The 24,495-nt window shown below is 35.6% G+C and overlaps 2 protein-coding genes and 1 long non-coding RNA gene across 4 annotated transcripts; 1 reads left to right on the top strand and 2 right to left on the bottom strand.

Annotated features, from left to right (window-relative positions):
- Window positions 1–2,747: 2,747 nt before the first annotated feature.
- Window positions 2,748–6,519, top strand: LOC106776980 (urea-proton symporter DUR3). The gene is made up of 9 exons (XM_014664467.2): window positions 2,748–3,223; window positions 3,390–3,497; window positions 3,589–3,684; window positions 3,804–3,886; window positions 4,000–4,220; window positions 4,310–4,572; window positions 4,674–4,912; window positions 5,071–5,720; window positions 5,809–6,519. The coding sequence occupies exons 1-9, from the start codon at window positions 3,038–3,040 to the stop codon at window positions 6,105–6,107; spliced, it is 2,145 nt and encodes a 714-aa protein (XP_014519953.1). The 5' UTR covers window positions 2,748–3,037; the 3' UTR covers window positions 6,108–6,519.
- A 985-nt stretch (window positions 6,520–7,504) lies between these two features.
- LOC106777635 (formin-like protein 14) lies at window positions 7,505–18,264 on the bottom strand. 2 transcript variants are annotated; one of them, XM_014665297.2, is made up of 17 exons: window positions 18,192–18,264; window positions 17,417–18,114; window positions 16,884–17,105; window positions 14,807–16,755; window positions 14,457–14,583; window positions 13,821–13,892; window positions 12,940–13,038; window positions 10,844–10,885; window positions 10,692–10,772; window positions 10,551–10,601; window positions 10,390–10,471; window positions 10,152–10,246; window positions 9,901–9,972; window positions 9,681–9,797; window positions 9,021–9,089; window positions 8,764–8,830; window positions 7,505–8,070 (listed from the first exon to the last, which is right to left on the bottom strand). In XM_014665297.2, exons 1-17 carry the CDS (start codon window positions 18,262–18,264, stop codon window positions 7,916–7,918), a joined length of 4,071 nt encoding a protein of 1,356 aa, XP_014520783.1. In that variant the 3' UTR covers window positions 7,505–7,915. The 2 variants fall into 2 exon arrangements, with proteins under 2 accessions (XP_014520783.1, XP_022631653.1); XM_022775932.1 differs by lacking the exons at window positions 7,505–8,070; window positions 8,764–8,830; window positions 9,021–9,089; window positions 9,901–9,972 and having other exon boundaries at window positions 9,703–9,845.
- Window positions 18,265–23,267: 5,003 nt separating this feature from the next.
- Window positions 23,268–24,427, bottom strand: LOC111240609. The gene is made up of 2 exons (XR_002666057.1): window positions 23,495–24,427; window positions 23,268–23,413 (listed from the first exon to the last, which is right to left on the bottom strand). It is a non-coding gene; the product is annotated as an uncharacterized LOC111240609 (long non-coding RNA).
- Between the last annotated feature and the right edge of the window lie 68 nt (window positions 24,428–24,495).

Here is a 24,495-nt window from a genome sequence, read left to right as displayed (position 1 = left end):
CAAATGATTCACGTACCTTTAATGACTTTAATGTTTGAATTAGTCCCTGGCATGGTTTTAAAATGTTCATAGTGGTCCCTTTTTTAAGTTTAAATTGTGTAATATAGTCCATATTGTGACAAGGCTGTTAAAAATAAGTCATTATGATAGGGCTGATAAAATAACATTTTGAATACATGATTAAAAAACTGATTCAAAATACTGAATTCAAAGTAAACTACAAAACATCACAATGTCAAAGTGAACTCCAGCTCCACCCTCATTCTCAACCTCCATTCCACACTCATTCTCAACCTCCACTGCTTCGTCCATATCAACCTGAACTCCAACATCAATGTCAACTATAAGTTCTTCTTTCTCAACCTTAAGTCCACCCTCAACACACTCATTCTCAACCTGAAATGGAGACTCAACACCCTCACTGTCAACCTCAGCTCCACCTTCATTATGAACATCCAATCCATCCTTAATAGCCTTATGTTGTTCAACTTCTTCGTCCCCAACCCCATTACCCTCACCACCGTCTGCTGGTCCTTCACATAAGTACAACACATCATTGACATAATTTTCTACTACCTCTGGATTGTCCACCCCATGTACAACATACAGGTTTACTTTATCTAAATAATGAGCCACCTTCAGCATGTTCATAGCTCCTTTATCATCATACAACTTGTGTAAGATATGTTGAGCATTGTAATATAACTCTTCTACTTGCATGTAACCCATTTGCTTAAGGGAAACTACTATTCCAAAATAGCACCATTTGTCGGAGTCAACCTCCCAATATGTTATCTCCCCACCTATATACTTAAATGACACGTCTTTTATCAAGGTCCCACCGTGGTGGACCACTACCTGAAACCTCTCATCAAACATCCCAACCCTAACCCTGCAAATGCAAAAGGGGACCACTACAAAGTTAAAGAACGACCTATGGGACCACTATCAACCCCAATAAGGCAACAACTTTTCCCATATAACAATTTTATCCCATACGAAAAACCCAACACAACGCGACAACATTCATAAACAAATATTTCACGAATTCACAAAATTGACACAATATCAACACTTACCTCAGTTACGCTTTTCAATTCGCAATGCAATGCAAGGACAACCCTCCAATTTCAACTTCGATCTTCACCAGAAAGCGATAATCCCAAATCGCGACTTCGAATGGAACACTAACCTCCCTCTTTTTTTAACCCCTTTGTTAAACCTCTAAAAAGCTTTTCTGACGTGTTCAAATAACTTTTCCCATTTTCTAATTTACATGTCAATAAATCTTACACTGCTACGTTGCTGATGTTTATCCAGGGGGGCACCAACACCGTTAGAATATTGACACTGTAAGGCAAAAGGAGTCAATTGAATACAACCTTCCAAACTAGGGACCAAAAGCGGTATTAAGCCAACTAATTATAAAAGTTTCAAAACTAAAAGAATTAAAAGCCATTAAAGTTTCGAGTAGGAATTAAACCCAAATTCGTGCAATGCTTGAGGGACGAAAATCATATCTAACCTTTTTTTTATTTGTACTAATAAAATTAAAATTTTTGTTAAGACTCTTTTCAAATTTACTTCATATATGCTAAAATTTGTATACGCTATATTAATATACATAGAAATCTTTTCAAAAAAAATTTAAAATAATTATCATTCAATAAAAATTGTATCATACTGTATAAGAATATAAACTCTATTCATATATTTTCTTAAATTTCCCATTTTTTCTCTCTCTACATATAATATCAACATCTTTATATAATATATAAATAAACAAATTTATGTAAAATATCAGGAGACCAAATTAAAAAGAAAAAATCTTAAAATAATATATTTATGAGTTGTTCTACTTAAACATTATTCATCTTATACATTTTTATTTAATTATCTTTTTCTCACCTTCAACTCTTACAATATCTTATTTTTTTTAATATGTTCATTTATTCCACAATACAAATCATGATTTATCTAATATATCATTACATTTATTTAGTTAAGTTTTTTTCTCTGAATTGAATATGTTTGATTTTAAAATTTAGAATCTATTATATATAAAAATATTTTTTTTCTTAAAATTCGGTACACTTTGTTAAAATATATCAACAGAAAAAATAAATAAATAAATATTTATATATATATATATATATATATATATATTCTTTTACTAGTTAATATAAAAATATTAAATAAAAATATACATGAACAACGTATGACTGATTTTTAATATATTCAATATATGCACTAAATGCATAACTCTTCCTATCAGTACTCTTCCTATCAGTAGTATTGTAGGTTAAAAATGCGTTATTAATCAAAACTTAACATTTATAGAATTTAGTACATATGTATATGCATTAAAGTATTATTATTTGTGTGATTGTTATATTCATTTCATTTATACAAATAATAACACTTTAATGCATATACACATGTACTAAATTTTATAAACGTTAAGTTTTGATTAATAATGCATTTTTAACATACAATACTTATAGGAAGAGTTATGCATTTAATGCATATATTAAATATATTAAAAATCAATCATACATTCATATATTTTTATTTGATATTTTTATATTAACTAGTTTGTAAAAGAATATAATATATATATATATATATATATATATATATATATATATATATATATATATATATATATATATAATAGGTTAAAATTAAATGGTAGATTACATTGATGTACAATAATTGATTGTGTGCCATTAATTTTCTTTGGTCAATATGTCCAACTCATGAGGGAGACTCCTTACTCCGAAGAGATGGTGTCAAAATAAAATGGAAAATTTCAACAATTGCAGCAAAAGACTTCCATGAAGGAATCAGATCCATAGATTCCTTGGATTAAATTAATTAGATACCCTCTTAGTTTGACTTACTAACTTTCTTGCGTCCATCTACAAATAAGCCTCAAAATCTCCACTTTGGTTCCTAAGAAATGGAGACACTTGCATAGTATTCTAGTTTTATTGAATTGATAGCTACCAACTGAGACAATTTCTGTCATAGTTTCATGGCTTCTGCATCTGCTTGTGGACCATTTGAATTTTCTAGCAAGTACTATCATGTGTCTCAGGATGGAGGTGTGTGCGTGAGGCAGACCAGTTTCTTTGAAGGCAAACCGGTGCTTAATCAGGGAGTTGGTTACTCTGTCATTCTTGGTTTTGGTGCTTTCTTTGCTCTCTTCACTTCTTTCTTGGTTAGTAGTAATCCTCAGATGTTTTTTTTTTTCTCTAGTTAGTTTCATTCTTTGTTAGAAGTAGAAAATCAGTGCTATGTTTTTCTCATAATCACTGTTTTATACTTTCACAGTTCGTCAAGTTGTCATGGTAAATTGATTTGGTACAAATATTCTTGTGGATCAGGTGTGGCTGGAGAAGCGTTATGTGGGGTCACGTCACACGTCTGAATGGTTTAACACAGCAGGCAGAAGTGTTAAGACAGGGCTTATTGCTAGTGTTATTGTGTCTCAGGTAATGAACTCAAACAGTCTTGTATTGTGTACTTTGATGAGCCTGAAGTTCAAGTTTTCATGTCTCTATTCTTACAATGATTTTTGTGCAGTGGACATGGGCTGCTACAATACTGCAAAGCTCTAATGTTGCATGGGAATATGGAGTTAGTGGACCTTTCTGGTATGCTAGTGGGGCCACCATTCAGGCATGAACCTTATATGATTTTTCCTCAGAATAAAGAAAATTTTTCTTCTGAATTTTCATACATTGGAATATGGAAAAGGAAGCAAAGTTGAAAGTTTATAATGTATTGAAAATGATCAGGTATTGTTGTTTGGAATCATGGCCATAGAGATTAAAAGAAAGGCTCCTCATGCTCATACTGTTTGTGAAATTGTCAAGGCACGGTATGTTACTTGGTTTGGATTTTGGACATTCAGAGTTCTTTAATTTATGTTTTGCTCCATATTTGATACAAGGTTTTGGTCATTCTGGTGATAACGAAGTTTCTTTATCTCAGCTGGGGGACTTCTGCACACGTTGTTTTCCTCTTTTTCTGCTTCTTGACGAATATAATTGTGACGGCTATGTTGCTCCTTGGTGGTTCTGCTGTTGTAAATGCATTAACAGGAGTGAACCTTTATGCCGCTAGCTTTCTAATACCACTTGGAGTAATTGTCTATACACTAGCGGGTGGACTGAAGGCCACATTCTTAGCAAGCTATATCCATTCTGTCATAGGTTTCTATTTAATGTTATCATGTTTTACATTTTGCTATATTCATGTCTTCTGTTGTTAAACTGGGAATTTGTTGGTTTACACTTTTCAGTGCACATTGTTTTGGTGATTTTTGTCTACCTTGTCTACACGGGTAGCAGTGAGCTTGGAAGCCCTTCTGTGGTGTACAATCGCCTACTAGAGGTTGCAAGCAAATCAAGGACATGTCAGGATCCTATATCACACAAAGGGCAATCTTGTGGTCCTGTTGGTGGGAATCACCAAGGTTCTTACCTAACAATGCTGAGTTCAGGTGGCTTGGTGTTTGGGATTATAAACATTGTTGGCAACTTTGGCACTGTGTTTGTTGACAATGTAAGGATCGATTAATAGATGTAAAGATAACTTGCCCTCTTTTCTTTCTTGTCATATGGGTTTTGTTGCTAATGATTTTTTAAATGGTGAAAAATGACTAGGGATACTGGGTGAGTGCCATCGCAGCAAGACCTTCATCAACTCACAAAGGCTACTTGTTAGGAGGCTTGGTCTGGTTTGCTGTGCCATTTTCTTTGGCTACATCGTTGGGTTTAGGAGCTCTAGCCCTTGATTTACCAATAAATGAAAGTGAAGCAGGTCGTGGACTTGTTCCCCCTGCTACAGCGGTAGCTCTGATGGGGCAAGGAGGATCTATTCTTCTTCTTACCATGCTTTTTATGTAAGTTACAATCAGCATCCCCATTGGAAATACTTTCAATATGTCTGGATAATTTTGAAATAGCAAACACATTAACAATTTGCTACAAGGCTTGTTACAAAACTATCCAGCCTTCTGTTTAAATTTCTGATGATTTTGAACTTTGATACTCTAATCAGGGCAGTGACTTCTGCTGGTTCATCAGAACTAATTGCAGTCTCATCATTATGCACATATGATATCTACAGAACTTACATAAATCCTGATGCAAGTGGAAAGCAAATCCTCAAGGTGTCAAGGGGTGTTGTTCTAGGCTTCGGGTGTTTGATGGGGTTGCTAGCAGTCATACTGAACATGGCTGGAGTTTCTTTAGGATGGATGTACCTTGCAATGGGAGTTCTGATTGGCTCAGCAGTTCTTCCTATTGCTTTTATGCTTCTATGGAGAAAAGCAAATGCAACAGGAGCCATTCTTGGAACAGTCACAGGTTGTGTTCTGGGAATTATCACATGGCTGTCTGTGACAAAAATACAATATGGCAGGGTAAACCTGGATACAACTGGAAGAAATGCACCAATGCTTGTTGGAAACCTTGTCTCTATACTAACTGGAGGAGTTGTTCATGCTATCTGCAGCATGTTGTGGCCTCAGAACTATGACTGGAGCACCACCAAACAAATCACAGTGGTGGAAAAGGAAAAGACTGATCTGCCAGCAGAAGAGTTTAAAGAAGAAAAGCTAATCAGAGCTAAAGCTTGGGTGGTGAAGTGGGGTATTGGTTTCACTGTTTTGATTGTCATACTTTGGCCTATTCTCTCCCTCCCAGCAGGTAACTTTGAGTTGCATTGCATTAACAAACATTTGAACATGGTTTTCTTTTCTTTCCTAACCACAGTTTCATTTGTGGCTTACCACAGGTGAGTTCAGTAAGGGCTATTTCTATTTCTGGGCAGTGATTGCTATAGCATGGGGTAGTGTTGGGTCTGCTGTGATAATTGTTTTACCACTAATGGAAAGCTGGGAAACTATTAAAAGTGTGATTATGGGCATGTTTACAAATGACAGACTAATGGAAAAGGTGGAAGAGTTAAATTTGAAGTTGCAGACAATTATTCAAGCAATACCAGAAGCAGAGCGACTTTACTTGCTTGAGAAGGGAAAGGCCAAAAAGTTAGAAGAAGCCTCCGAACAACATTCTTCTTCTCTTCCTGCATAAGATCCTACAACAGACAATATATTTGCTTAAAGATAATGATACTTTCAGAATATTTCTTTTTATAACATTTTAACAATATCTATATGTCATTTTGTGACTGGTCTATAATGATTTTTATAATTATTATTATTGATTGTAAAATAATTTTGGACCAATCACAAAATAACACATAAATAATGTTAAAATATTGTAAAGAAAATGTTGTGAAAGTATCATTATTCTTACTGAAACCACAAGAGAATTTATACGACTGTTTTTCTGCTAATCATTTTCAAACACAACATAAATAAAACATTGCATTTTATATGTACAATGATCGAAATGCCGACAGAAGTGTCTATAAAATGATCTCACAAGGACAAACAAATGAATATGATATGTGAATTGAACTCAATTCAATTCCGGCTCTTCAATCTGCTTTACTTTGCGACTAAATAATAGGGTGAAAGTACGTAACTTCTTTTTTCCTAAATACTTATCCTACTCATTAAGTGGAATGATTTAGCGTATTTTAGCATTTTATTTCATTTTAAAGGGTTTAATATATATATATTTTTTAAATTAAATTATAAATTATTTTGTTTTTTGCATTTTATAAAAGTAATGTAAAATATGAAAAATATCTTTTCTACAAACAACATGTTGATTTTATATTATAGTCTAATATAAAACTCGATTTATCATATGAAAAACACTCTTGTTAAATGATGTTTTATAAAACTTTCATAAAATATTCTGACTAAATATTTTACAATTTAGTTTAGGAATGAAAAACTAATTTATATAATAGTTTCGAGATGAAAACAATATTTAAACCAATTTCAAATTAACAAATCAAATTAATTATCAATAATGAAGTGTATTTATTTATTTATTTATTTATGAAAGAAATAATATTACTTAGACATGTGTCATCAATGACATATTGTGGCTGATTAACTTGTTGAAAATAAAGAAGAGAGTATAAAAATGCATGAAAGAGTTTAAGAGATTTAATTATCAATCTTTCTCATTGACATATTTAACAATTAAATTTATAGACTTAGTAAGTAATTTGAATTTTATGTTTATTAGACCTTTGGTTATTTTAGTTTCTATGTTTTGTTTTGTTTTTTTTTTTCTTGAATTGAGTTTTTGTTAAATAAAATTAATGTAATCATTTCGATTGAAAGGTAATCATGTGTTAATCCAATAAAAGATGTAACTAGTAATTTAATTTCTATAATTTTTTACATAGAGAAAATATGGTCTCTTTTAATATTATATATTTTCAGTTTTTCTTTCCTTATATATTTTTTAATATTCTCCTCATCAACAATTTTTAATTCTTTAGTTAACAAGTATCTATTTATATTTTTTGGGTGTTGAGAATGATTTTCTATAATACACAGGAAGAATTGATTATCATACATCTAAAGTGCTTTCTAGTTACAAAAATTATCTGTATCTTGATTACAAATTAAGAAAAGTGTATGTGCAATGGTCTAAAGCACAAGAAAAATTGAACTTCAAAAAATTATATATGGCCCCTATACTTTAAAGAGGAAGAAAACATGAATTTTCTATATCAGTTGCCTTATGGTATAATTACAAAAGACCACCACAGTCTCCTTTAGCAGCAGTGCAGAACAATGGAAGATGCACATTCATCCAAATACCTGCGACCAACGGCCACCATCATCTATTGAAGGAGTAATCCTAATGGTGCATGCAATGCAAGAATTGCATTTGAGACCCTCCAAAATTTGTAATGCAGTGTGTTAGAATTGAAAGTATCTCTGCGACTTTCTTGTTAGATGTTCAAGTTTCTACCGAATCACGTCTCTTTTAGAATGTGAATTATTTGCGGCTTTTTCCTTCAAGGCTTCTTTCTCTAATTTCTTCTTTTCAGCATCTGCTTGCCTTTCATTCTCCTCCCTTGACTTGTTGAACATCTTGACAAAGACAACAAGGATTTGTGTCACTGCAGAAACAATATTATACAGTCAACAAAATTGTTTACCCCAAGAAACAAAAAATCAGCTTTGTGAGCAATAAGAAAATGGTGGCCATATCTTGCTTTAGATCACAAGGCAGGTTGACTCTCTCAGGAGAAATAACAGCACTATGAAACTTTATGATGCCAAGGTGCATCAATCAGGACACCAAAACTATGGACATATTAAGGGAATTAAAGCACAGTGAAACATTGCTCCAACACTAAAAACACCATACTTCGTGATGGTTATTCCAATTTCTCAAAGCCCATTTGAAACTCTCCAACAAAATTGAGGATTTATGCAGTTTTTAGTTAATTAAAAGGCTAAGAATCAAAGATACTACATGCGAACGTTACAAGGAAATAGGATTCAGAAAGAATAAAATGAAAAAATAACAAAGACACACTTGTAGCCTGGTAAAAATACTAAGATTATCATTTATGATAAACTGATTGAGGAAAAATGGTTATTCTCTTTATCAAGGCATGTTTGCACTGCTTAAGCAATGCAAGATTTTGAATTTCATAAAACCATACCCAAAACATAAAGTCATCACTGCAAGCAAAACTGAAATCCATGGCATACCCTTCTACTTAATCATTACAATCAAAAACAACGTCAAAAAACATAAGTATTGTTCATGTGTGGAGTCCTATAGATTGTGGAGAACATCAGACCTTGTTCAAAGGGGCATCTAGCTGGATCCTCTCCAAAGTATTGGGACAAAGAGTCTGCACTTCTTCCCTGGAAAAGAAAGACTCGATCAAAGCCAAAATATAAGTAGTTGGCAAACTTAGTCAAAAACACAGCCCTAAGTTAATGAGTTCTATCTGGGATGGAGCATCAAAATCTACTGACTGGGCAATCTCCAAGTATAGAGCAACACCAAGAAAAAAAGGAGGAAAAGAAGAATTATTATTACAACAGGACTCACCACTTCAGAATACAATGATATAAGGGACCTCACATCAGCTTCAGCAATATCAAGAAAATTCTTCAACACCTGAGCAAGAAAAACGTCACAGAGAATTACTGAGAAACAAAGTTTCCCAATCTTGAATCAACATTTTTGATTCATGAATTATAGTTTGTATCAAATTGTAAGTTTAAGAATATTATTTCTGAGAGTTGTTTTGTGCTATATCTATCTATAACCTAGAATCCATGTAACAAGACATAAAATCACATCCATACATGATAGCTAGCAATTGCTAACCATATTACAATTTATTGAAGACCACAACACTCGTTTTGATCAAGATATTATCATGTAGCAAAGTATCTAAAAGGAAACATTTAGTTAAGATTTGATGCCCTGAAACCTTATGATTTTCTTAAGTATTATCATAAACTGAATGGAGTCAAACTAGAATTGTAGCTGAAGCTTCTGTTTTTTTCTTATGTGTACATTTTTGGTTTCAGGTGCTGAAAATGTGGATGCTGAGGAATGGGTAAGAAGAAATATAATATAAGCATGTCTTGAAGCTGGTATTAGTATGAATAGAGCAAACATCAATATTTTCTAGTAGAGAAGATCTTAGATAAGAGAAGTATAACACATTAAGGTATAAGCCAACATTTTTTTATTTGTCACCTTACGAAATCCTGTTGATATGGCACCATCATTTTCAGAAGCAGCGAGTTCTTGCTCAACTTTCTCTAAACCTTTACTCACAGCTTGCATTTCCTCGGCCAATGCTTTTAGTTGAATCTATTGGACATAGAGTAGGCAAGCCCATAAGCAAGCTCATAAGATCATCTGTAGTACATATATCATCAACAAGGTTAATGAAAATGTTATTGACAGATAATACCTTAGAAGCTGCTTCCAAATGGACAAGATCCTTATCAAAATCTAGCAGTTCTGGCATTTTCTCAGCAAGAAGCTAAAGAGAAAAAACAAATGACGTGTAAGGTATCGCACAAAAGTAGCATAAATGACAAACAAATGGAGTTAGAACTTGAATATTGTGAAGTTAAAATTTCAACTGGGTGTAAAAGACAAATCTAACCTAAAGATACAATGGTTAAATACAAAATAAAATTTGAAGATTTTGACCTCTACCTTACACAAATAATGCATTAAAGTCATTTTATTATTTCTTGCACGAGTGTCAGATAATTTAAGAAGGCTATCCAATTTGAATCCAACAGCTGATCCTGCAGTGAGCAACATAAAGGTTTAATCTCCAAAAAGCATAGCAGGAACTTTCTCATTTTGCCAATGATAATGAGGTGAAATGTCAATACGAAATCCATCTCTAATTAAACTGAAGTAGCAGTAGAGTTAACAAAAAGGTTACCCCGTGCTGTTCCTTGATTCAAGGCATTTCCCAGAGTAAGAATAGTCTGCATTATTTGACGCAGTTTCCCAGATTCTTTCACCTGAAAGTACGAGTAATAGCATTAAGAAGCAACCCAAATATGCCTTCATGTTTGTCAACTAAGAGCCATTGGACAATACCTCTCTGGCTGCATTGTTGATTGTGTTCAAATTTACCTTCAAATCGTTCACCTAAAGAAGCAAGAAAAACAAGTCTTTACAGATGAAATATTATAGCGAAACCACACAAATAATCATAAATCCATATCCTAGATAACTTACCTGAGAAGAAAAGGTGATTTTAAAAGCAAAAACCCTTAATTTGGATTCCACACGCGGAACCTTCATCAGCTCCATAAAAAACTGAAAGAAAATATATTAAAATTAATATTAAAGAAAAGACCAATTCACTAAAGCGTATAAGAGAGAAAGACCTGTTCACACTTTCCAAGCATTTCCTTGTTTCCTGCATAATTCTGGAAACAAAAAAGATTTTAGCGAGGACAAACTCAAAAAAGACAATGTAGCATCTCTTTTACGATAAAATATGAACCAGGCTTTTCACAATTTATGTATCATTAAGAAGATTGACACTTTGTTTAAAAAATTTGTAAGCTAAGTTGAATATAGTGAAAACTCCCTTGTATTGAATATACACATAGAGTCCTCTATTTATAATAGAAGAAATATGGACTAAGCTCAAAATACAAATAAGAAATATAAACAAATTAACTAAAGATAAGAGATAAATATAAACTAAATATAATATCTCTAACACTTCCCTTCAAGCCGGAACATACAGATTGTATTGACCAACCTTGGAATAAATAAACTCAATTTGAAATATGTAATCTGTCTTCAAGAGCGTGCGGCAAACAAATACACAATCACAGGTCGACAAACAACAACAGTTTATGAACGGTGGTGGACAACTGCGAAACTTCAACTAGCACCATGAAACTTCAAGTAGGATAATTTTGACAAAGGAGGACAATGACAAACTGCAGGGACTGGATTGCCATCAAGTAAGGATAGGGCTTGCAGTGGCTGAAAGCAACAAAACTACAGGGACTGCCATCACTGACTGATGGGGTGATGGGGCCTATAGTGGCTCAAAGCGACAAAACTGCAGGCGTCGTCATCTCCGCCGTTCACCGTGAGGGGGAGTATGTTTCCAACCATTGCAGGGACTGCCATCTCTGACTGGTGGGGCCTGCAATGGTTGGAAACATACTCCCCCTCACGATGAACGGTGGAGATGACGACACGCCGATGACAAACCGTGAAAGTGGAAGATCATAATGAGCTCTTATTCATCAAAGCACCCAAAAACAAATCTGACAAATTTGACAAAGGGTTGGTGAAATTGTTTCAACCCAAGCTCTTATTCCTTGGTGTTAACCACCAACTATCCTTGGAGACCTTTCAGAATAGAGAAGAAGATAGCGGAAGCAATAGAGGTAGGACTAGGTGTTGGTGCATCGATGGCACAAGTGGCGAAGACGACGGCCGGCGACATTGGCTGGTGACAGTGGTCGGCGACGGTGGCCGAAGACAGAAACCAGGGATTACCCATTGAAGTATAAAGAAGCAGGTTGAAAAAGAGACTTTTAGGAGGTCGTCAGTGGTGGCGGCCACTGGCGACAACAAAGACAGAGTAGAAAAGGATCAGAAAACCTGCTCTGATACCAAGTTTAATATAGTAAAAACTCTATTGTATTGAATATACACATAGGGTCCTCTATTTATAATAGAAGAAATATGGGCTAAGCTCAAAATACAAATAAGAAATATAAACAAACTAACTAAAGATAAGAGATAAATATAAACTAAATATAATATCTCTAACAAGCTAGAATTTTCCCTCTCTCTGCCCACACTAAATAATATAAAAAGCTTATATGACAGCTGTCATTCTTTTAACAAAAATGGAACAATCTAAAAACAATGTATTAATGTTTTGACATAGGCATTACACACTTTATATTAAAACATGAAAAGGTTGAATAGATGTGGGTTAAGGCAACATGTACCAACTAGGACAGCTAACAGCTGTCACATTCTGAGTGGTAAAACGAATTTGAAGATCATACTACCAAAATGGACGAGGAAATTATATAAGGGAGAATGGGGAAGAAGGGAAAGAGAGGCGGGAGAGGATTTTGGAAAAGAGTTAGAGTAGTTTTCTTCAGTATGTGTGCTATTAGAGGGTTTTCTCGGTATAAAGGAGAAAATTCTCTCCTGGTATATAATGAAGAAATAATAATATTTGAAATAAATTAAAGTCAAAGCCATAGAAAAATATGCTTCATGTACTTTCAAAAATTGTCACTGAATCAAGCTAAGATGACAACCTCCATGTGTTCAGACAAATGTACTATTATATGATTCCAGATTTTGAGGCCGAAACCAAATAAGGAATATGTAGATTAAAACATTGCAACCAATATACTATTATGGTAAATAATGTCACACAATACAGTTCATACATTTCTTTTGGGTTCCTGCTCAGGTAAGGGAAGAGGAGTACCTTTAACATTTCCATCTCTTCCTTTGTTGGACAGAACTTGATGAGATTCTCAACCTGATCAATATCAAGAACCAAAGAATCCAATGCCAGTACAGCTTTCTGAAATAAAAAACAAAACCCACAAAAATGATAACTACTGAGAGAAAACAAGGAAAAATAATGTCATCTAAAACCAACCTCATCACTGACGGAAGTGTTAGTGAATTAAAATTTAGATTAGAAAAACACAATTATGATAAATGTTCTCATTATGTAAGTTTCTATCAAACAAAATAAGAAGAGAAAGCGCTAAAAGTCCACCTGCTCAATACAATAATGAACTAAAATGATTATTAACCTCACTTGATAAATTTCAAACTCTAAATCAATTTAACTCTGACAATTTCAAGTCTGAACAATTCAACAGTAAAACATGACATTGTCAACAACGAAAAAATCTCCTTCACAGATGACTTTTGTCTAAAATCTACAATGTAACTAACAAAAGTAGACAAGGATAAAATAAAACATAATCTTTACTAGGTGCACGTTTAGGAAAGTCTTTCCAGAGAAAATAATCTCTATTTTTCTAAAATGATCTTAAGGAAAGATGGCCAAGAAAAAAGTATTTTTGACCTCAAAATAAACTAATTCAGACTCACATAAACAAGAATGCATGGGTTTATAAAAATGAAGTTACAAAAATACTTTAAAAAAAAAAAGAATTAACCCTAAAGAATGTTTTTTCAATTACATCGGTATCTACTTAATACAATAAGTATGTGTGTCCAAGAAAGGTTTAGGACTAAATCTAGACTTTCATATGGAGCAGCAGAGAGAAACATCCGAAACTTATAATTATAAGTAATTTCACTGAATAAAAAAGAGCAAGGAAAACTTACAAGCATATCTGGCAAAGGAATTTTGATTTTAGAGAGCATTATTTCACAATTATATGCTCTTCGCAAGTCAACCTGACAATCAAGGGAAAAGGAGTTTGGGTATATTAGTTATACATTTCTTTTACTAAATAAATACAACTAACCAGAAAAAAAAAATTATAAATAAAAAATGCTTCAGTATCTGTCTTAAGTTTGTCAGCAAATATGTCTGTCAAATGTAACTAATATAGTCACTTATATATATATAGACACACACACACACAGCTCCTAGGTGGAATAGACACATAGAGAGATTATATTGTCTGCTCATAACATATTCTAACAATATCATATTGTAAAGATCAAGCAAACTGCAGTATTGAACAATTGTTTCATCAGATAACTGTCCATCAATTCAATCCAATAGAAAACTTCTTTGGCAATAATTTTTTGTGATGTTTTCTTTTATTCAACAAGCAATTAGCAAGAGCAGAAATAATCTGCCATAGATAAACATTTTGATTTTTGTTGCCCCTTTTAATGGCAAATTTAAAACCAGAGTAATTCCTAATTACCGTGATAGGATCTTCTAATCAAGCATATAAACTCCAAAGCATTAGTTGATAAAACAATTTATGCCAAAAAGGAGATGCTTACCAGTTGTACTTTCTCTGGCTTGTTAATATTAGGACCACGCCGAACTCCACCTCTAGTACTGCTCCCATCAGAAGTAGATGCTGCTGAAAACAGGGTCTCAAGTTCTGATATATCTATCTCAGGGGCCCTAACAAACATTTCATTATTTAAAATCAGAAATGCTAAATAGGCATTGCATCCCCCCCACCCCCCCTAAGGAGATTAGGTAAATTAACAAAATTACCCACAACAGCAATGCATAATGTGATCCCACAAGAAGCTTTAAAAAATGACAGCTTCCAGTAATTATAGAAGTATCATTATAATGAAAATCATGTTTGATATCCATATCAAAATTCTGTGATCAGTACCTTGTTCCACTATCCTGTTTCTGTGAATCAGCCCATAGACTTCCCTTGGCTGCTCGAGCGACTTTCACCCAGTGTAGGGGTTTTAGCAAAGTTTTCTTCGGAGCATTAGCAGTAACACCAGTACCACGACCTCTACCAACATTTGTTGTTGAGGCTTTGCCAGGAGGTGGTGCCACACTAGTGGCTGTAACTGCAGGTGGCATTGGAGATGCACCACGACCAGGTGGAGGAGGAGGAGGAGCACCTGGGGGCCTTGGTGCCAATGGTGGTGGTGGTGGTGGAGCTGAACCTGTTTGTACACTTGGTGGAGGAGGTGGTGGTGGAGCTGAACCTGTGCGTATAGGACCTGGAGGAGGAGGTGGTGGAGGGGCTGAACCTGTTCGTACAGGACCTGGAGGAGGTGGAGGTGCTGGTGGACCTACACCTGTTCGTGCAGGACCTGGAGGAGGAGGTGGTGGTGGTGGAGTTGAACCTGTTCGTATTGGACCTGGAGGAGGAGGAGGAGGAGGTGGTGGGGCTGAACTTGTTTGTACAGGACCTGGAGGAGGAGGAGGAGGAGGAGGTGGTGGGGCTGAACCTCTTTGTACAGCACCTGGAGGAGGTGGAGGTGGTGGTGGAGCTGAACCTGTTCGTACAGGACCTGGAGGAGGTGGAGGTGGAGGTGGAGGTGGAGCTGAACTTGTTTGTAGTGCATGACCTGGAGGAGGAGGAGGAGGTGGAGGTGGAGGTGTAGCTGAACCAGTTCGTCCAGGACCTCGAGGAGGTGGAGGTGATGGTGGAATAGAACCTGTTTGTACAATACCTGGAGATGGTGGGGGTAAAGAACCTAATTGTGTAGTACCTGAAGGAGGTGGAGGTGGAGGTGGAGGTGGAACTGAACTTGTTTGTGTAGGACCTGGAGGTGGTGGTGGTGGTGGTGGAGCTGAACCTGTTTGTACATATCCTAAAGAAGGTGGAGGTGGAGGTGGTGGTGGGGCTGAACCTGTTCGCATAGGATTTAAAAGAGGAGGAGGAGGAGATGGTGGTGGAGGTGAAGGGGCCAAATCTGTTCGCAAAGGACCTGGAGGTGGAGGCGGAGGTGGTGGGACTGAATTTGTTCTCACAGTACCTGGGGGTGGTGGTGGTGGAGGAGGTGGTGGGACTAAAGTTGTTTGTACAGGTCCAAGTGCAAGTGGGGGAGGAGGAGGTGGTGGAGGGGCTGAACTTGTTTGTACAGATCCTAGATGAGATGGAGGTAAACCAGGAGTGCTATCGGCATCCCCACCTATAGGAGGGAGAGGGGGTGGAAGAGGAGGTGAAGGCAATGCAGAAGCATTGTCCAGATCCTGAACTAATTGATGCGCAGGTGGGGGAGGATGGGGAGGAGCTAAACTTGGCTGTATAGGTATTGATGATTGAGGTGGAAGTGTCGGTAGAGGTTGAATAGCGGGAAAATGTGAAGGTGAAGGTGGAGACAAACAAGGAGAAGATTCCTTAGTTAGAGCATGGTGAGGCAATGAAACATCATCTGTTAGTGACTGATCAGGTGTTCCTGAAGTTAGATTTACATAATCTCCACCGTTGTTTTCAAAAGTTAAATGGACCAAATCAGGTGTGTCAGATGTAAATAATTTTGAAGGATCAGCATAAGACCTGGGAATAACATCAAAGGCCTCGTCTGAACTATCAGCAGTGCTGGACTCATTATTTTCTTCTTCAGAGTCAGCAGGAGATGAATACCAACTTCCTCTACCCTGAAACCTTGAAAACTCTTTGGCGTCGTTTAAGACTGTAAGCTGCTTAAGAAGCCATACAGCAGCAGAATCACCACTGTCAATCCATTCTGCACCACTGAAAAGTTCTTGAACCCTTGAAAATGCCTCAATGGGTAATCCACCTTTCACCTCACCATCTAAAATACTTGTAGGAGCCCTTTGAGGACTTATGTTTTCAACCTCCCCAAACAATACCTAAATTTCAAGGTTTTTCAAGATCAGATTAAAACCAATAACCTAAAATTGCAGAACAATCACACCATTACAACAAACAATCTAAGTCTTAACTTTTCACAATACAGTACATTTTAACACATACTCACCTCAGCCCGGAAGCCCTTTGGATACCGCTCCTTCGAATCCCACAGAATGTCCAAGTTCTCAGCATTCAGCATCAAAATGTTTGACCGAATGAATGCTGTATTGAACATCACTCGAAACATCATCACCTCCCTCTCCGGATCCAAATCCAAATGCACACACTCCAACACCACATCCCCTTGCACTAAGCATTGAATATCAATCTTAATCACATCACAGTCTGCCTGAGATAAAAACACAACACATTCATTCCAGCATCAACTATCCTCACAAACAAACACAACAACCAAAAACAAACAACAAAACTTGCATACTTTCCCTTAATCCATACTTTGCCTCATTAATCTATGTCAACCTTTGATGCAAACCTTTCTTACACAAATTACCAAAGTAAAACTCAATTCCAGTTATAGACAAACAAAACAACCAAAAGAACGGTATACATGTTCTGCTACGCGAAAACTCGACCAACCACACACCCATATACCAATTTTGTCCCACAGAAAACTCAACCATTCACACACACACACACAACCTGTCTGTAGTGCCTCAAAGTCTTCTTCTTCTTATGCATATTATAAATCATCCGCGTGGAAAGCCCGCCTTTACTAAGCAAATTCCTCCCAAAAATCCTAAACAACGGCCTGCACCCATTCCCCCCATCAAAACCAGGAACCCCTCTGAGTATCACACAGTCCAGAGACAGCGCCCTCTCCGGCGGCGGCCACTCCGCACCAATGTTCCTCCGAGCCACATACTGCACATAACGCAGCTGCGACGGCATCGGGTTGAGCGCCGACAGCAGCTGCAGCAGCCCCTTCGGCGCCTCCCTGTGAACCATCTCCAGAATCTTCCGCTCCCCACTCTGCGCCTTCCGGAAAACGAGGAAAGCAGCAAGGAGAAAGGCGAGGAGGGGCCAGCCGCCGCGCTCACAGTGGAACAAGATCACGGCGGCGGGGTCGGCGAGGCAGGTGTCACAGAGGCGGAGGAAGTGGTGGAGGAGGGAGAGAGGAAGGAGGGGGCAGCCCTCGTACTGCTTCGGATAGTCGATGACGGTTGCGTCGAGTTCGCAAAGTAGGCGCGAGAAGCGGCTGCGTGAGTCACCGTCGCGGAAGTTGAGTGCGAGGAAGGAAGATTCCGGGAAGTCTTCGTGGAGGTCGGAGAGAATTTGGCGGAGGTAGAGCTGGTACATTCCCTCTGGGAGGGCTTCGGTGGAGAAGCAGGAATCGAATACTGAAAAGGAAATGGAAAATGGAAAATTTCAGAAAACGAAAATGAAAATCGAAACGAACTGAAAATTAGAAATTTACCATAGACTCTGTCTGCAAATTCGAGTAAGCCATCAGGGGGACGCTTGTAGAAGAATCGGCTTAGTAGAGACATAGTTTAGCATGGAAGGAAGAACAATGCTTTTGCAATGGGAGAGAAAAAAGAGAGACCTTTGATTTTGAAATTTGAAATGAGATTGTAATCTGTAATTAAACACAGAAAAAGACTGATTTTTTAGTACTGTTTGGTAAGAGAAAAGAAATGGGGTTTAATTGAAATTATTTTATTGAAGAAAATGAAAGAAGAAGACAGTTAAATTTATTAAGTTGTTTTTCGTCCTCACAGAAAAGAAACAGACTTTCGCAAAAAAAAACATCCTATTACATGTAAAATCAAATCAAAACTGCGACATCTTGTTTATGTTTGTTAATCCAATTGCGTTTAAAACCAATCCAGTAACTCACACCTTCCACCACCTACCTTAACTTAACTCCTAAGTATATAGATAGATAAAAAAATTAAAGTTAAATAATCATTTAATTTATTAATATTTTTTAAATTTATACCAAACTACTAGGAAGTTAAAAATTGGTTTGTAAATTATCATAGTTATAAGGCTAGATTTCAACCTATAACGGTGCCCAACAAGACGAGACAAATTTCTTTTATAAAAATACAAGTTATTATTGTGGTACGACTGTATTCGTTAAGAAATACTACGTCCCACGTAATCTACTATTCTTTTTCACAAATAATACTTTTATAACTTATCAATTACTTCGAGATTCAAATTTAAGAATAATATGAATACATCACTTATGTCTGGTTTACTCGAATAAATTTAAAGAAAAGTAATTGAATGGATTTAAAAAAATTAAAAATAATTTTTTTATTATTTATTTGAAGTGAATTTAGAAATAAATTATGTTATGAATTTGAAAATAATTTCTTTTATTATAAGTTATCAATTACTTCAATATTCAACTTTAATAATAATAATATGAATACATCATTTGGATACTATTATCCAATATTTTAAAATATTTTATTCATTATTTATCAATAAAACATCTAATTTATGAAATAATATTATTTTAATAATAATAATAATAATAGGTTAAATCACTTCTGCAATCATAATTTATATTGGGTTTTTCAATTACATGCATATATCTATGTTTCTAAAAATTGACCATTTTCTTTACACCACCTTCCATGCTTCCAAAGATTGTTCTCTTCTCATTGGTGAACAAAAGAGAAAGTGGTGTAAAGGAAGGTGGTGTATTCGGAGAGGAAAGAATTATGGAAGAGGATGGTAAGTTTTCAGCAAGAAGAGAGAGAGAAAAATATATGTTAAGAAACCGAAGAGAAAGGAGAAACAGAGGAGAGAGAAGAAAAAACTTAAAGAATGGGATGCGCAAAAGTTGAGGAGAGAAGAAAAAATTCAGAGTTTTTTTGCCACATTAGTTCGGACTTAACTTCATTACTACCCATTTAACGGAAGGGAACTAAATTTGATACAATTTTTATAACTTTGAAATTTAATGTATACACTTTTAAAATCGGGTACTAAACTGAAAAAACCCACTTAATTTAGGAATGAAATAAGCAATTAAGCCTTTAAAATATTGATCCAATTGACAATCTATAGACATTGCATTACAACAGCCCCAAAAACATCAGCTTTGGCATATTCAATGCTAAAAATATCTGGTAATAATACTTCAATGATCAACACGTCTGAAGAACGACTCGTCTGAAAAGGGCACTAAAGAAGACATACTTGATGATGCGCGAAGTGTTGAGGAAGAAGCATGAATGGAAGTCCATGAAACTGTTGAAGAGGAAGCCATACGCCAGTAATGCAGCGGTCTGACAACTGAAATAGAAGGTACTGACGCTTTTGCTCTTGTAGACGCTGAAAGAATCAAAAATCGGAGAACTCATCTGTAAAAAATAAATTTTTCGAGTATTTATTTACTGATTTTCTAACTAAATAGAAGCACGGAATGTTTAAGAAAAAAATATATGCCAAAAAAAATACCATCTTTTTATAAATCTGGAATGTTTAAGAAACTCCCAATTTCATTATTAGAAGGGTTAAATATGTTTTTCGTCTCTTAAATATCACATGATTTTAATTTTAGTTTCTACTCGAACTTTGATGGTTTTCAGTCCTCATAGTTTTGAAACTCTTACTATTAGTCCTTAAAATTGGACGGTGTTAACTTTTGTTAGATGTGGCACACAGTGAGGCCACGTTTTATGCCAGCTTCTCTCTTCAATCTCTGCCACGTTGGTTTCTTTTTATTTATGAGATTAAGTGATTCCCACGTGTTGGTGATTGAAATCAGATTAGTAATTAGGGTTCTTAATTGGGCAAAGTTTTTTTTTTCAATTGGGGAAAAGTAGTTTTACTCAAAGCATTGTACTCGAAGCATTCTATCAAGGTGGTCGTTTTGGTGGTCCTTGCGGTACTCGTGAAAGAAACGGTGGGTGTGAAAGACAAGCGTAAGCAATCAAGGTAAGCTATTGTTTTTCTTTTTCAGTTATGGTTGTTCCAATTTGGGGTAAAGTGTTGATGTCTGAATTTAGGTCTAGAAATGGTTTTTGACATTTGTTTGTATCACATGGGGAAGTTTGTTACTAATAAGGGGCTACAGTATATTGGAGGAGAGATACACGTGATCAAAGGACTTGATCTGGATCGTTGGTCGTATTTTAAAGCAGTTAGAGTAGTTAAAGAATTTAAATATGATGCAAACTTCAAACTATGGTGGAAGGGGTCGAAACAAAGGCTAATAATGAATAATCTGAGATTATTGAGTGATGACAGAGAACCACTATACTTGGCTAACTATGTAGAGGAGAATAAGGAAGAGGTAGAAATATATGTTCAACATGTTCATAGTGAGGCAATGGAAGTTCACTTTCTTACTTGTGGTGAAGTGGAAAATGAGGGAAACATAGAGGACATGGAGGAAGTGATTTCCAAAGTGGGTGACGAAGAGGTTAATTTACATGAGGAAGAAGTGGTTGAGATTGTAGAAGAGGGTGGAATGGGTCTGGAAGAGGGTGAATGTGTTGAGCAACAAGGTTCACATGTTAATGTGGCTGTAGAGGTTGAAATGGGTGAGGAAGAGTGTGATGTTGGTGAGGAACAGGAAGAGGTTGAAATGGGAAAGGAAAGGGAAGAGTGTGATGGTGGTGATGAACAAGAAGAGGTTGAAATGGGTGAGGAAGAGGAACAGTGTGATGGTGGTGTTGAACATGATTATCTTCATGAAGAAGAGGAAGGGGAATGTGGTTGAGGGGGAAGTAGAAGCTTCAGCTGAAGAATGTCTGGAAGACAGTGAAGAAGACAGAATGGCTAATGATGATGATGGGTTTGGTGTTGAGAATGATAGGGTGGACCAAGTTTGTAGAAACATTAATCCAATTTTGGATAGGTGGAATACAATTAAAAAGAAGAAGAAACGTGTGACTAGAAGAGGCAATGTTAGGGAAGGTTCATTTATAATGAATGAAGAAGTTGGAGATCATGACATCAATGAAGAATACAATAGTGATGAATTGAATTCAAATGTAGATAGTGATGAGGATGTGAGGTTGAAAAAGGGCAACTTTAAAAAGTATAGACAAGATGATATGAAAAAGAACTTTATATTCAAATTGGGGATGAAGTTCTTTTCATTAAAGGAGTTTAAAAATGCACTAATGGAGCATAATGTATTAAATGGAAAAGGGGTTAAGTTTGTGAAGAATGATCTGAACAGAGTAAGGGCAGTTTGTAAAAACAAATGTGGTTTTCTTATTATGGCTAACAAGGTAGGAGGCAAACAAACATTTTGAGGCAAAAACCTTGGTTGGACGACAAAGATGTGGAAGGGTTTTTGGAAACAAAAGTGCAAATGTAAACTGGATTGCACAAGTCTTAGTAGACAGGTTTGTAAATGTGGCTAACGTGACAGTCAACCAAATCATTGATGACATTAAGAAGTCATTCAGTGTTGGAATAACTTCTGCTTGGAAAGCTAGAATGAATCTGGTCATAATGTAAGAACATGTAAAAGGGGAAAGAAAAAGGTACAAAATCAATCTTTTACAACTTCACTTATTTACACATTCATAATTATTTACACTATGATAATTGCAATGTCGCTTACTTCAATTTACATAATTCATGGGACACTTCAAGTGTTGGAGGATCTGGCAGCACAAGGGCAACTTCCACTACAAGAGGTTCTCAAGCATAACTAGCTTCATCAACGTCACAAGGTGAAGGAACATCAAAAAGGGGGACTTCTCAACTAGGACGACCTCAAACAACATCACAACCTGGAACAAGTGGCAGTGGAGCAGGACCTGCATCAATTCACCAAGGTGGAAAAAGAACATCCTCACAACTACTGGCTGCATAACATCTAGGGTCCCAAGATAGTACCAATTGAAGATTTACTGTGGCCAAATGTTTATTTTAATGTATTTTGTAAGTCACGGTCACCCACTTAATGAACAATATTAGTGGGTATAGTGGTTGTTTTTGACATCTACCATCATATGTAATTCTAAGGGACCACTTAACTTACTTTAGTACTACTATTACAATATTTTTTGTCAGTGGTAAGGGACCACTTAACTTATCTTATTTAATAGTATGAAACCACTTCATATCGTATCCTGCTTCTTGTTGTATTCTAACTTTGCATTATGCCAAGTTAACTTTATTTATTCCAACTTTGGTGTCATGTATCTGTGTTTTTATTGCCTATTGTCAAGTACGATTCCAATGTCATGGAGTGCTTGAAATATAAGCAGGGGTCATGTATCAATAGGGACGTCACAAGGTGCTTGAAATACATGTGTTTAAATATTTGAATCACTATGAAAATCAGCAGGAAATGGCTGCTTAGTCAAGCATGATACTCTGCTTAGTCAATTTTAGCAGGCAATCATAATTTGGATAATTTAGTCAAGTAAAACTTGGAAACAAACTCAAGTACCTCATTTTATTCAACCATAATTCTTAATTACAAAAGAAAATTGTTAACGCCCATGACAAAACAAACAACAACATCATTTTCCCAAGTTTCTTCTCTTGTTCTAATTTCCTTTTCAGCTTGTCGTTCTTCTTCCTTAGATCCAGTACAAGTTTTTCATTTTCCAAACACATTTCAAGTTCTTCATGTTTTTTTTCAAAGCTTCCTTCAATTTCAGAAACTCCTTCATCATGCCATTCAAAGTAATTACAACTTGAATTACTCTGCAATCAAAATAACACACGATTAATACAAAATTCAGCACATAAACTGAAAGATTTAATCACTTCCTGTCCAATTTCTACATCTATAAAACAGTCTTCCTTTGTTCGTCACAATAGTTGCCTTCAAAAGTAACAATGTTTCACCACAACCACACAATTTAGATGGTAACCATGAAGATGATCCACAACTTTGCGACTTTCTCGAACCAATTGACCTTTACATCCAATCATTTCCTCCACTGTCACCTTTCATTTCACTACAACAAAGAAATCCCTTCATCAGCTTTCGTGTCCACCCAATCCTATATCCTCAATCCTTATATTCACACGAAGAATAGAAAAACAAAACATATCAATTTACCTCCTCAAGAAGACGAACTCCAACCTTTAGATGTACCTCCCCAACTTTCTTTGCCCCCAACTACATTGGCGAAGAAGAACCCAACTTCTTAAAATGCACACACTTAACATACTCAATCTCATTTCAAAACTTAAACAATCAATATGACAGCAAGTGAAGAGGGAAGCTGGTATAGGACGTGGCCTCCCATTTGCCACATCTAACAAAAGTTAACGTCCTATGTTAAAGACCAATAGTAAGAGTTTCAAAATTATGAGAACTAAAAGTCGTCAAAGTTTCGAGTAGAGACTAAAACCAAAATCGTGTAATACTTAATAAACGAAAAACATATTTAATCCTTATTAAAAAATTACAACCAATATGTAAATTTTTAAGCTCACTTCTTAATATAACTTAATCACAAAACAATCTCGTCCCAATATAATGCCATTAATTATACATACATTAAATTAGAAATTTTATTCTTTCAAAAGTCTAACCCTCAACAACCCAATTATTTATTTGCACAGAAGAATTTAGTTTCATATGTTGGGTTAAGAACTAACTAAGAAATCTAGTACATAAGTTTTGAACTTTAATCGTTCAAATGATTTAATTTACAAAAAATTAAAGTAACAAATAAAAACTCATGGTTCAAAGTTTTAAAAAAAATAGTAATTGAGGCAATTACAAAATTAAAGAATCGGATTCAATCAAAGGATGATTAAAAGATTAATTATAA

This window comes from Vigna radiata, chromosome 11 (genome assembly GCF_000741045.1).
Source record: "Vigna radiata var. radiata cultivar VC1973A chromosome 11, Vradiata_ver6, whole genome shotgun sequence".
Lineage (NCBI taxonomy): Eukaryota > Viridiplantae > Streptophyta > Magnoliopsida > Fabales > Fabaceae > Vigna > Vigna radiata.
The sequence above is the reverse complement of the archived record's forward strand: the minus strand, read 5'-3'. Positions and strand labels throughout refer to the sequence as shown.